This window comes from Phodopus roborovskii, unplaced genomic scaffold, assembly GCF_943737965.1.
Source record: "Phodopus roborovskii unplaced genomic scaffold, PHOROB, whole genome shotgun sequence".
Classification (NCBI taxonomy): Eukaryota; Metazoa; Chordata; class Mammalia; order Rodentia; family Cricetidae; genus Phodopus; species Phodopus roborovskii.
The window spans coordinates 3,731,449-3,745,296 of record NW_026126459.1 but is presented as its reverse complement, the minus strand read 5'-3'; the positions used below and the strand labels follow the sequence as shown (position 1 = coordinate 3,745,296).

The following is a 13,848-nucleotide window of genomic DNA, read 5'->3' as shown; positions in this document are numbered from 1 at the left end:
AACCCACCCAAAGCTTTACAGTCACCACCTCTGAGCAGAACACTGGGCTGCAACTGTACTCCATGTAACACAGAGCAGCAAACACTTCCACTTTCAAGCCATGAGCCAGGGGCGAGCCACTCACTCAGTGGCTAAGTCTCCCTCAAATATAGCCAGTAATTCCCACTGTACAGGTCTACCACAAGAATGGGTACAGCGGGCCGGGTCACAGCTTCCTTCCCTCTCAGACAAGAGGGATGAAGCCTCATCTGCTACTCACTGAGGTCACCTGCCTGTCCCCATGTAAGCAGATGTTGCCTCGAAGTCAGAGGAAACCCCATACCCAAAGCAGGGCTTCTCTCAGACCATCTCCCTCCTCCATCAGCTAGTGTCAAGTTCAGAACCTCCTCTGCACCTAAGGAGTAAAACAAAAGCCCAACCTCTAACATCTTTAGAACTCTGTGTGGTAATTTAACAAGATTCCAGACAGCTCATCCATAGAGCATATGACCAGCACGATCAATGCTCTAAGTTCAACCCAGTACCAAAAATATACAAACAAGGTATGCACATGTGTGCATGTGTGGTACACACCTGTAATCCCAGTACCTGGGATGCTGAGTAGTGTGAATTCTGAGCTAGTCTGGTTTACAAAGCAAGACCCTGTCTCAAAAAATAATTAATCATTAATTAATTAATTAAAGGAGGTAAACACTCTTGCTGCCAAGGCTGAAGATTTGAGTCCAATCTCTGGAACCTACATGGTGGATGGAGAGAACTGACTCCCACAACTGTCCCCTGACCTGCACACATGATATGTATGTGCAAAGATTAAACAAATGTGAACTTTTTTCAGTGGGTAGGGTTCAAGACAGGATTTCTTTATGTAGCACTGGTCATCCTGGAACTAGTTCTGCAGATCAGGCTAGCCTCGAACTCAGAGATCCACCTGCATCTGCCTCCCAAGTGTTGGCATCAAAGGTGTGCGCTACCTCCGCCAGGGTTAAAAAATGGCCCTGACAGAGGACCTGGCTTGAGTTTTTGGTATTCACGTGGCAGCTCACGAACACCTGTAACTCCAGTTCCAGGAGACTCAATGCCCTTCTGGTGTCCTGCAGGCTGCTACACACACATGATGCACAGAGCTATGCTCAGGCACACACATACACTTATATACAAAACAAGTATTATAATAAGAATGGTAATATGCCTGGCTCCTGAGAAAGGTACTGTTTAATGCCTCCTTTCCCTTCCTCCAGCGTCATACAACATGATCCCTGAGACTTCCTCTTTCCCCAGCAGCCAACACAGCCTGGCATACAGCTAGGCTCTAAAAGTACTTGCTAAAGGCACGAGAAGTTCCAGGTGCTGGGGCATCACCTTCGCAGCTGTGCAGACAGTGATGGTCTGCAGGTGAAGAAGAGGAGAAAGATGTGGGAGTGAGATAGGGCTCAGTGCAAGGTGCCTGTTTAGCATGTGGGAAGCCCTGGGTTGTACATACTTAAGTATAGTCTGTGTTCCCCAGGAAAAAGGGGCAGTGGCTACTGTATAGATGAGAGGCCAGGCAGGAAAGAATTGACGCCATACACATACACACACACCTACCTTCCACTTGCCCAAAAAGTACAATACAGGACCATCTGGGGAAGGGAACACAGGGTTGGAACACATCACAGCGGTGGCAGATGGGATAAAAATGGTCTGTGTCTAGAGGTCTGTATCTAAAGATACAAACTTAATCAATGAAATCCCATAGGATACCCCCACCTGGCAGGCAGGTCTAGGAAGTGACTTTCAGAAGGGGATTAAGAGAGACACATGATTGACCACAAAGAGACTGGGAAATAAAGTGAGAAGCATCCTGAGTTTCAAGCTAGCCTGAACTACATGAAGAGACCATCTGAAATGGGTGGGAGAGGGAGAAAAGACTAGAGCAGTACAGTTTAGGAAATAGACAGAATTGTGGTATGGGTTACATGGTCCATTCATAGATCCTGACTATTATGCAAGGTACACTCAATCAACAGACACACACTCTTCTATTATAGTGGGCTTTCACCCAATAAAACCACCAGACCTAGAAAACACCCTTAGGCTGAAGTTCATCATTTATTTATTTTTTTTCTGTTTGTTTGTTTTGTTTTGTTTTGAGACGGGGTTTCTCTGTGTGACAGTCCTGGCTGTTCTGAAACTCGATTTGTAGACCAGACGGGCCTCGAACTCACAGAGATCTTCCCACATCTGCCTCCCAAGTGCTAGGATTAAAGGCATGCACCACTACCACCCAGCTCTATTTTTTTTTAATAATTTATTTAGTATGTGCTTTGGTGTTTTGCCTGTATGACACTGAGGGTGTCAGTTCTCTAGAACTGGAGCTACAGACAGTTGTGCCATGTGGGTGCTGAGAATTGAACCCAGGTCTTCTGAAAGAGCAGCCAGTGCTCTTAACCACTGAGCCATCTCTCCAGCCCACCTCCTGGATCTCTTCAGGCCTTTTTTTTTTTTAACTAACATTTTAATATTTATTTACTCTGGAGTAGGAGCTTGGAAGTGCCACAGAGCACAAATGAAGGTCAGAGGGCAAATTTCAGGGGTCAGTTCTTCTACCATTGTGTGGATTTGATGGCTTGAATTCAGCCATCAGCCTTGGCAGCAAGTGCCATCTTGAAAGCCTGATTTCATTCTTCTTAAGGCAAGATTTCCTGTATCCCAAGTGGTACAGTTGACAAGGAATTTGAACTTCATGCTTCCATCTCCCAAATGCTAGGATTACAAGCATGTGCCACCACCGCTGGTTTATGTGGTGTGGGGCACTGAACCCAGCCAGGGATTTACGCATGGTGTGCAAGTACTCTGCCAACTAAGCTACAAGGTCTCACATTGTAGCCCTGGCTAGCCTAGAAATCCCTTTGTAGACCAGGATGGCCTTAAAGTAACAGAAAGCAACCTGCTTCTGCCTCCTATGAACTGGTATGCAAGGCATGTACAACCATACCCAGCTTTTTCAAAAAGCTTTATTATTTTTGTATGCATGTATGTCTGTTCATGCCTGATGCTTGCAGAGGTCAAGGAAAGCATCTGATGCCCTAGAACTAGAATTGCAGACAGTTGTGAGCCTCTATGTATATGTGGGCACTGGTCCTCTGAAAGAGCAGACAGCGCTCTTAACCACTGAGCCATTTCTCCAGTCCTACTCCACCCCTTTTAAAGAGGCAGACTGGATTTTCCTCACACAGAAGATACAGAAAACATGACCCACGTGGGGCTTTTCAGGGTCTAGCAGCAGCAACTGCCCAGTGCAGGACTGAGGACTCCTAGGTCTCAGCCCCACTGTTTAGCTTTGTATTGTGTTCTTGAGCTCCTTGCTTCCCCTCTTTGGATTCACTTCCCCTATACAGGAAGGAGCTGTCTGTCCCCAAGCTTCCCTGGGACACTCAGCAACCTGACTGGAACAGAGAGGACACCTGTCTGTCCAGCATAAACCCTTTTCCCATGTCTCTGGGAAAAGCCAAGGAGGCAGGCACTGCAAAGACGCTGTACAGCAGCCCAGAAGAAAAGAGCAGCACTGCAGGAAGAGCCCCAGGAAGTGAAATGTCGGGACAGGAAGTGTCAGACAGACAGTGCAGTGGGTGATAGGAGGTGAACTCAAGGATGAGTTCACCTGGGCTTATTGCCTGTCTCCCCGACACACACACACACACACACACACACACACACACACACACACACACAGAGAGAGAGAGAGAGAGAGAGAGAGAGAGAGAGAGAGAGAGAGAGAGAGAGAGAGAGAGAGAGAGCGCAAAGCAGACAGGGTCTAATTCTGTGGTCCTGGCTGACCTCAAACTTGAGGTAATCCTTTTGCCTCAGCATCTCAAGTACAGAGATTTCACCCAAACCAGTGCTGTTTAACGCAACAAATATATGAACTAGCAAATCCAGTCAGTGAATGAATGACAGGCTGTTTGTTTCCTGACTATTTATTCTTTTTTTTTTTTTTTTGAGACAGGGTTTCTCTCTGTAGCCCTGGTAGTTTTCAAACTCACTCTGTACACCAGGCTGACCTCCAACTTGGAGATCCACCTGCCTCTGCCTCCCATTAGAGGCATGAGCCAGCATCATCCGGCAACCATTATATATGGTTGTGAGCCACTATGTGGGTGCTGGGAATTGAACTCAGGTCCTCTGGGAGAGCAGCCAGTGCCTAACTGCAGAGCCTTCTCTCCAGCCCCTCTGGCTAGCTCTTAAACACTCAGAAAAGAAGTAAATGGTCCTGGGCAGCCTCCCCCAAGGGCTGGGTCCCCTCTTACCTTGACCAGAACTGGTAAAGTGGTTGTAGTACTGGGACACATAGGTCATGATGCTGAGACAGTCAGGAACACTCATGGAGACCATGTCATTGGGGTCCAGGAGAGCAGGGATCCCCAGCTCTTTTTCAGCCACTTCAAAGGCCTAGGGTGGAGGCAGGTAAAAAGATGGAGACAGGAGCAGCCACAGTGAAGAGAGGACAGAGAGATGGCAGTTAGTGAATACTTCTCAGAATGGGGCCAGCTCATTATAAGGGGATAGGGTGACTACAGTACCATCCCACATGGTGGCATGAAGGGCACCCATGGGAAGAGGTGAGAAGGGCCCCTCTAGGACCTGTGCCAGCCCCTTTCCAAATGCAGTGGCCCCTGTGACTCCTACCCTTTGCCACCACAGCCCTTTGTGCTCCCGTCTGTCTGAGGACTCACCAAACAGTTATTCTCAAAGACATTTTCCTTGGAGAGCGATTGGAAGTCTCTGCAAGAGACAGGAGGACCGGTCAAGAGAGGTAATGGGCAGTCGGGAAGGAGGGGGAACAGGAGATCTTCTCTTGGCAGGGCTAGCCTCAGCTCTATAAGGTTTGGGAGAGCGCTTATAGGTTCCTAAGGAGGAAACTGAGGCTGCCAGCCCTGATGGAGCTGTCGCTGTCAACTGGAAGCAGAGAGTGAGTGAGTCTGTGGCCCCTGAAGGTACCCAAGCAAGGCCTGAGAAATCACTGAGAAGAGGTGGGTTCAAGCCAAACTCCTAGTCATGGCTGGATTCCCAACTCTTCCCCAGGTGGCCTTCTCTTCAGTCAGTAGCAAAAAGGGCCAACCAAGCATGTGGACTTGCAATGTGGGCACCTCATGCAGAGAAGCCCACACTTCCTAGCATCTCACCTGACAGGTGCTCAGCACATGTTATAGAAGACAATGCAGAGAAGATTCAAGAGGGAAGCTTACAAGCCCTGGGAATTTATACTTTTGGAACTTCCATCAAACGTCACAAACACACAAGTCACACCAAGCACAGAATCCAAAAGCCCATCCAACTACAGAAGGAATGTTTCCTTGTTTTTTTGTTTTGTTTTGTTTAAATTTGTATTACTATTTTTGTGTGTAGTGTGCACACATTTTTTCTTGTTTACTCATTTAATATATATGTTTTCCCAGCATGTATGTCAGTGTCCCATATGCCTTGTCTATGTTCAAGGAGGCCAAAAGAGGCATCAGATTCCCTGAAACTAGAGTTACAGTTGAAAGCCACCATGTAGATGCTGGGAATTGAACTCAGTTACTCTGGAAGAGCAGCCAGTGCTCGTAACCACTGAGCAAACTCTCTAGCCCCTACACATGTTTCTTAAATGGGGCCCAAAAAAGAACAAGTTAGAACCAGAGCAGGAATGAACCTAATCCAGAGCTGCTAGGAGTAAACAGATGGTCTGACCCATCAGCCACTACTGGGGACAGCTTCCTTAAAGGCTTCTCAGCTTCCAAAGTGGGGCAGGTGAGTGACGGCAGCATCTATCCACAGGGCATTGCTGTGGAAACATGGGTGCTTGCTGCCTCCATCCATCTGTGGAGACTAGTGGGCTGCAGCATGAGACTAGTGGACCTGCTCTTTCAGGTAGGCTACGTGACTGTGGGCTGGTCAGGAACCCTACCTCTCTCTACTGCCCTGAAAACTCAGGAGAACCTCAGGCCCTGTTCCCAGGCTGGAATGAGGGCCAGCAGGGTCTGAGATTGACAGAGACCTCCTAGATACCACAAAGTGTACTTAAGTGTACAAGCTTTGCCATTGCCTAACAATGACCTTCTTCAGCTAGCTATTTAGTCTCCTTACCTCAGTTTCCTGGTCTGTGACACTAAGCACAATTAATGACCAACATGGGGATTCCAAAACCAACATAAGGGCAACCTGTCTGGACAGTTTGGTTTCCTCAGCTGTGTTCCTACAAGGTGGGGGTCACAGTTTGTCCCCATTGCTTCCCTAGGAGCCTACACAGTCCCTGGTGTTTAGGAAGCGTTCTTGTACATGTTTACTGAAGACTGTGGTAACTGGGCCTGGGGAGGTGGCTCCCTTGTGATGTGTTTGCCACACAAGCAAGAAGACCTGAGTTCAATCCCCAGCACCAATGTAAAAAGCAGGTGTGGTGGTGAACACTTGTGACCCCAGCACTGGAGAAGAAGAGACAGGCAGATCCCTGAGGCTTGAGGCCAGTCAGAACCTAGCCTAATTAGCCAGCCCCTGGTCTTAAAGAGATCCTGTCTCCAAAAAAAAAAAAGTGGACTACGCTAGTCTACACACACACATACATACCATATAAATATACATTACCTACATAAACACACACAATACTAGTCCTGCCCCCAACCCCCCCATCCCCATCTCTGTCCCTTCTCTGTCCCTAAATACCATCTGGGTTTCTGAGAATTTTCAAAGGCCAAGGAAGTTCCATTTGATTCTAGAGGAAATGAAAGAACAGAAATGAATGCCACATGGGTCCTGGTGGCAAGGGAATTTAGAAAAAGCTGGAGGAGGGAGAAAGGCATGGTTCAGTTCCTCATCAACACAGCAGAACACCCACACTCACATAGAGTCCTGGGGCCAGCACTGGGCTGGCAGGGCCTGCAGCTTCAGAGGCTAGAACCCTCACCTCACCCTACCTATACTCTTGTACAAATCTGCAGAGTGTAGCTCTGCAATTGAGTGCTTGCTCAGGTACTACAGATTTGGATTCAATCCCTAGCAAATAAATAAATGGACAGATAAGCCTCCATTCTTCCCTGTGCTCAGTTTCTCTCCCATGCAGTTAACAATCTTCCAGGCCCAGCCTCCCTAGCTATGAACAACTGGACTGAGTCTCAAACTCTGCTTGGAGGGAGCACCCTTCACACCTGCTTCCTGGACATCTGAGTGACCACCTCAGGCAGGACCTTGGGACCTTCTCTTGACCTTTGCCTTTTCCCCAGGATATCTCTCCTGGAGGCCTCCAATCAGGCACTGAAACTACTCTTTGGCCACCTTGAGCCCCACTTGTGTGACAGTATGTAGGGGTTTTTGTTTTTGAAATTCAAGACAAGGTTTTTCTGAATAGCCTTGGCTGTCTTGGAACTTGCTTTCTAGACCAGGCTGGCCTCAAACTCACAGAGATCCACCTGCCTGTATGTAGGTTTTTGCCTTGTTGGCTATGATATCTGCCAACTCCAGTGTGTGGGAGCAATGACTATATATACTTGTTGACTAGATGAAGGAGTTAAGCAGTCATTCCCACCCCCAACCACCTAATAGCACCTCTTCTAGGGTTAGTGTTAACTGCATGCTTATTATCTCATTTAAAATCCTCACCATAGGGCTGTGAGGTAGGTCTTGTTATCAACCCCACCTTCCAGATGCCGGGAGAACCAATAACCAATGATTTTCCCCAGGGCTTAACATTAGCACCAGGCAGCCAGCCAGCACTTGGTGTTGTGTATGGGGGGGGGGGGTTGTTAGCACCTAGAATCCCAACACTAAATCCTCCCTTGAAGCTCATCCCACCTCCTGCCTCAGAGCTAGTCCCCAGCAAAAACACAAGACTCCAGCACAGCAGCTCCAAAGCAGGGGCCAAGCTCCAATCACCACTGCAAGCCTGGGTCCCACCTCCCTGAGTCCATTATAAAACCTGGCTCCCTCCTGTATTCACATCCCCTAAACCCTGTCTTCCAGTTGACACAGTTCAACTGGACACATGGTTAATCAAGTCAGAGTTGGGCAATCCCTTGGGGGGGGCCCTCCCACATTCTGTCCTATGGAAACAGGTCTGGGAGAGATCCATAGAGACTGCAGGTTCTGAGAGTTAGAGGGGTCCTCCCAGGGGCTCTGTAAACAAGACAGAACCAGGACTCTTCCAGGTGCTACTGAAACCTGAAGGGAAAGGAAAGCAGACACCAGATGAACTATCACTTTCAGTTTTATGAATAAGTAAATCAATGAACCAATAAAAAGAGGTTCCCGGGTTGGCTGGGCAGTGGTGGTGGTGGTAGGCAGAGGCAGGGGATCTCTGTGAGTTCAAGGCCAGCCTGGTCTACAGAGCTATTTCCAGGACAGCTAGAGAAACCAGGGAGGGGTAAGGGTTCCAGGGCTCAGGGAAGAAAGCTGAAATAGAAGCCCATGTAAATTATTCTGCCGGTCTGAAAACATTTTCCCAGGAAACCCTTCAGAGTAGCTCCGGTAGGAGGGACCCAATTTCCTGCTGGAAGCTAAAGATTGGTGGCTGTCAACTGTCCTAGAGTCTTCCCCCTGCCAGGCTCCTTCTCTGCCCCATCGCTGTGCCCCACAGAACAGCAGAGCCATGGGGCATACACCTAGTCAGACCCCTACTTGAGGTGGTGTTGGGAAGTAGTGTACCCCAAGTCACCTGATAATCATTAATCAGAAACGGGGTTAATGCCCTACAGCGTACCAGCCCAAAAAGCCTTACAGAGGTAGCTTCCTTCTACCCCTCTAGGTTCTTCGCACTTCAAACGTAACCGACAAAACAGCTGGAGAGAACTGAAACTAATGACCTACATTCCCAAGGGAGTCCGACAAAATATGGGACTTGGAGTCAGATGACAAAAGCTTATATATAGAAGGGAACCGGGCTGAGGCTTCTGGGGAAGGACCGGGGAAGTGAATAAGGCTGGCTCCGGGCAGCGGGGTCTCTCAGGTAGGAAGTGATCTGGGACAGCACTCTTTCTGAGACCCTTTCCCGTGGTTGCCCTTACAGATGTAAATTCCTACTGGGGAAAAAAAACAAAACAAAACAAAACAAAAAACAGCCTTCCAGAGGACTTGGAGATCTGCTCACACTAGCTCAAACTTGGAGGCATCCTATTTGGGGGAGTGGCACATTCTGATTCCCTACCGTCAAATTTGGGGATACTATGCTCTGGCGCCAAGGGAGGCATGCTCACTACGTCTGCTGGAGCCTAGAGTAGGAGCACCCCTGGGGTGGGGGTGGGGGTGGGGGTGGAGGGTCAGAGTTCCCTCTTAGAGGTAAGAGCCTGACACCGGTGGCCCGAGGTGGGGGAGGGGTGCATGGGTCTGGGATTTCGGCGGCCCTGCTCCGCACTCAGGGCCGACGGGCGTGGACTCCCGGACTTCTCAAGGTGGCGCGTGCGACCGCGTCACTGAGGGGGGCGGCGGTCCCCAGCCCCGCGCGCTCGCGCGCCCCGGGCACTCACAGCAGGTCCGGCCGGTGCCGGTGCAGGATGGCGCAGAAAGCCAGGCCGTCCCGGAAGGAGCTGCTCAGGTCGCGGATGTCCACGCCGCGGTAGCCCTCGCACTGGCGGCGGCACCAGGCCAGGAGAGCGCCCCGCGGCCCCGCCATGGTGGGCCGGGCTCGCACTCGGGCTTCGGCTCGTGCGGCTCCGACTCGCAGTCAGGTGGCACTAGGCTAGCGCTCGGGCTCCGGCTGGGCCGGTTTCCGGCTGAGTCTGCGGCGCGGCTCCGGGCTCGCTCGGGTCGCCACCGGCGGCCGGGGCGGGGCCTCGGTGTCCTCGCTCGGCTTTGGCGCGGCTAGGGCTGCGGACTCGGCTCCCGACCCCGCCCGGCCAGCCTGCCCCGACCTGCCCGCGCAGCCTCCGCCCCGCGCGGCCCGGCCTGGCCGGCCGCCGCTTACTCACCGCGGCCCGCTGTTCTCATTGTGGGCCGGCCGCCGGCGCCCACCGCCTCCGTCCCCGCCCGCCCGCCCGCCCGCCCGCCCGCCCGCCCGCCCGCGCCGCTGGGGAGCGCGAGGAGGAGGGGGCCCCACCCTGCGGCCCCGCCCACGCCGTCGAGCCCATTCCCCGGAAGGGCGGACGCCCCATAACCCCTCTTCTCCAGACGGAGTCACCCCTTCCCAAGGGGAGCCCCTCCTGGCAGCCGGGACAACCCATCGCTGGCTAACCCCTCCCCATCGCCACCCGCAGGCTCCCCAGGCCTCCTACCCCAGAGGCGGGACACTCTCGATTGCCGCTTGCCTGCCTCAAGCTCACCCCTCAGACCCTGCAGATCCTCACTCCTCTGAACCACACCCACACCCGGTTTGAAAGAATCAGCACTTTTCCCGCAGATCCCAAACCTTCCATACTTCTTCACTCTACAACACCCCGATCTCCGGTCCCTCCACCCCACATGGCCTGCCTAAGGGACCCAAACACCTCTACCACCACCAGTCCAGAGATCTATGTAGTGACAGATTAGAGACCCCACTACCAAGCTGGTCCTTCTTGGTAGTCCCTCTCTAGCTGTGTAATCTAGGAGATCTCAATGCGCGCACACTCTGCGTCCCTTCAACATTAAGAATTGGCAGGGGGACTGGGCTCTTGCTGAAAGGACCAAGAACAGACCAGTGTATAATGGTGTGTTCTGGCCACACCTGGCTTTGGAATCTCCCCTGCCTTATCGCCTGGTCTCCTTGTTTCTTAGGACCTTGCCAATAGACCCCTCCCCCAGATTCCTCTCCTAACTACAGGCTGATGAATCAGCTGCAGAAACGATGACATCACTCTGACCTATGCGTAGCTAGTCAGAATGGGTCTGCCCCCCCCCCCCCAGGGAATGAACAGGGTCTCTTAGTCATCTGGAACAGAGTTTTGGAGTTCTATCAACCCAGGCTCAAATCCTGGCTCCCTCCCCAGCCATGTGACTTTGTGTCACCTTGAACTATGGTTTCAACATCTTAAAAATGGAGATAGAATCTTCTGGTTTGTGGCTATAATCCCAGAACCTGAGAGGCAGAAGCAGAAATTAGAAGCCAGCCTGGGCTCCAAAGACCTATCCCAAAAATAAAAAGCTGGACAGAATGACTCACATGCTTATACAAGGCAAGGGGGAATGAATGCTGAGGCAGGAAGAACCGGCTAAGTTTGAGGGTTACCTTATTACACAGTACCAGGTCAGCCTGAGCTACGATGTAAAACTCCAGAAATAAATAAGAGCAGCTGGGGTGGTGGCAGACACCTATAATCCCAGCACTGGGGAGGCAGGCAGATCTATGTGAGTTTGAGACCAGCCTGGTCTACAAGAGCTAGTTCCAGACAGCCTCCAAAGCCACAGAGAAACCCTGTCTTGAAAGAAAGAAAGAAAGAAAGAAAGAAAGAAAGAAAGAAAGAAAGAAAGAAAGAAAGGAAGGAAGGAAGGAAGGAAGGAAGGAAGGAAGGAAGGAAGAAAGAAAGAAAGAAGAAATAGGAGCCTCAGGAGGCAGGGGCAGGTGGATCTCTGAGAATTGGAGGCCAGCCTGAACTATATAGTGAGTTCCAGGACAGCCAGAGCTACACAGACCTGTCTGTGAATAAATAAATAAGACCAGTAAGATGGCTCATCAGGTAAAGGCACTTAGCTGCCAAGCTTGCTGACCTGAATTCAATTATCTAGACCCACATGATGGAAGGAGAGAACCAACTTCCACAACTTATCCTCTGACCTTCACACAGGTCTCCACAATCATAAACTCACAAGTGCACACAAAAATAAATGTAAAATAAGAAATGTATGGAACAGGAAACAGCTGTTCTTGTAGACAACCTGGGTTGGACTTCCAAAACATGTAACTGCAACTGCAATTTTGGAGCTCTGACACCCTCTTGATTCTAGGGACATGGTCTGCATGTTGTACACAGACATACATTCAGGTAAAATACTAATACATACAAAATCCCTGTCTTTTTAAAAATGATAAATGAGCCAGGCAGTGGTGGTGCATGCCTTTGATTCCAGCAAACAGGAGGCCGAAGCAGGTAGATCTTGAGGTGAGTTTGAGGCCAGCCTGGTCTAAAGAGTGAGTGTCAGGGTTGTTACACAGACAAAAACCAAAGTAACCATAATATAAATGTATGCCTGACCCTCATAAATTAAACAATTGATATTGGTACTTTATAACATGAGACAGATTGAAACCTTTGTATCTAACTTATCACCTGGGCCTCTGAGGGTCAATTATCAAGGAAAGAGATTGACTTGGATTCTGTTTCCTCAAAGCCCACAGAATCACACTGTAGAATGCAGTTGTGATCCACAGCCTGGGGATATATTCATTGGCCAGGTTCACACCTCTGTATCTAGAAGGTCAATATTCTGCCTTTCACTGCCCTGTCCCCTGTGGAGTCAGGGCCTAGGCACTTCCTTTAAGTCAAGGACTTGGGGTTGGGATCCCTAGCTTCTTCAAGCATCACTCAGGGTTGTCACTAAAAACACAGAAAAATGGGGTTTCGGCATTTAGCTCAGTGGTAGAGCACTTGCCTAACAAGCAAAAGGCCCTGGGTTTGCTCCTCAGCTCCAGAGTTGGGTGGGGTGGGTAGGGTGGGAAAGGGGAAGAATTAGGGGCCAGTTTGGCCTATGTTGTAGCAAAATCTGTCCAAAAAATATTGAAAATCCAAGGAGAGCCTGTAGGTGACTCACTGCTGTTGATCTTACCTTGATCTCTCCCATTGCCTTAATAATAGTTTACACAGCTCAGTCCTTGGCCCCCAAAAGCCATCTGTGGGCTTTCTAAACCCACAGCTTGCCTCATCATCATGAGGGGCTGGAATGGTGACCAGAGCTGTGTGAGTGCAGGCCAGACACTTTACCTTGGTAAGGCACAATTCCTCTCCCTGTAAGATTCAGGTAATAATCTTTGCTCTGCCTGCATCCCAGGCTCGTGGGTAACCAGGTGAGATAGTGGTGGTAAAATGCTGTGTAGACAGTCAGCCAAGGTGCGGGAAGAGGATGAGTCCAGTCCCTGACTATAGCTGAGGTCCAGAGCCACAGACCAGTGGGCAAGTCTGGCCTCCTGGCCAAAGTCAAGGTGAAGCCACAGTTTTAAGATTAGGACTCAGGGTCTTTAGTGCATTTTTTAAAGTAAACTTTTATTTAAATTAGAAACAATCTTATTTTTTACATATCAATCAAAGTTCCCTCCTTCCTATTCTCCTATGTCTTTCTGTATAATCCTGGCTGTCCTGGAACTCTCTCCACAGATCAGAATGGCCTCAAACTCAGAGATCTTGTTTCTGTATCCTGAGCACTGGGATTTAAGGCATGTTCTGCTATGCCCAACTAGCACTTTTTAAAAATTATTATTTTACTTATATTTTTTAAAGATTTATTATGTATAGGGTACTGGCTTCATGTATCCCTGCAGGCCAGAAGAGGGCACCAGAGCTCATTATGGATGGTTGTGAGCCATCATGTGGTTGCTGGGAATTGAACTCAGGTCCTCTGAAAGAGCAACCTTAACCTCTGAGCCATCTCTCTTGCCCCACAACTAGCACTTTGTTGTTATTTTGATTTGTTTTTCGAGACAGGGTTTCTCTATATTGCTTTGGAGCCTGTCCTGGCACTCACTTTGTAGACCAGGCTGGCTTCAAACTCATAGAGATCTACCTGTCTCTGCCTCCCGAGTGCTGGGATTAAAGGTGTGTGCCACCAACGCCTGTCCCAACTAGAACTTTTGATAATTAGGTAAGCATGTGTTTTATTCTATTTCTGCATGTCTATGTTTTTGCTATGCAAGCAATATAGCAGATGGGCTTTGTCATCAGCCCTCCCTTATTTTTAGAAAGAGAGAGAGAGAACCATGGAGATAGAGTGGCCAGAACC

General features: G+C 49.8%; 1 protein-coding gene across 1 annotated transcript in view; it reads right to left on the bottom strand.

Annotated features, from left to right (window-relative positions):
- Micall1 (MICAL like 1) overlaps positions 1-9,956 on the bottom strand; it is a 210,913-nt gene extending 200,957 nt beyond the window's left edge. The window contains exons 1-3 of the mRNA XM_051189356.1: positions 9,471-9,956; positions 4,713-4,761; positions 4,287-4,428 (exon numbers count right to left, since the gene is read on the bottom strand). Coding sequence (XP_051045313.1) covers positions 4,287-4,428; positions 4,713-4,761; positions 9,471-9,616 — 337 coding nt within the window. The 5' untranslated portion in view covers positions 9,617-9,956. The remainder of the gene's footprint in view (positions 1-4,286; positions 4,429-4,712; positions 4,762-9,470) is intronic.
- Between the last annotated feature and the right edge of the window lie 3,892 nt (positions 9,957-13,848).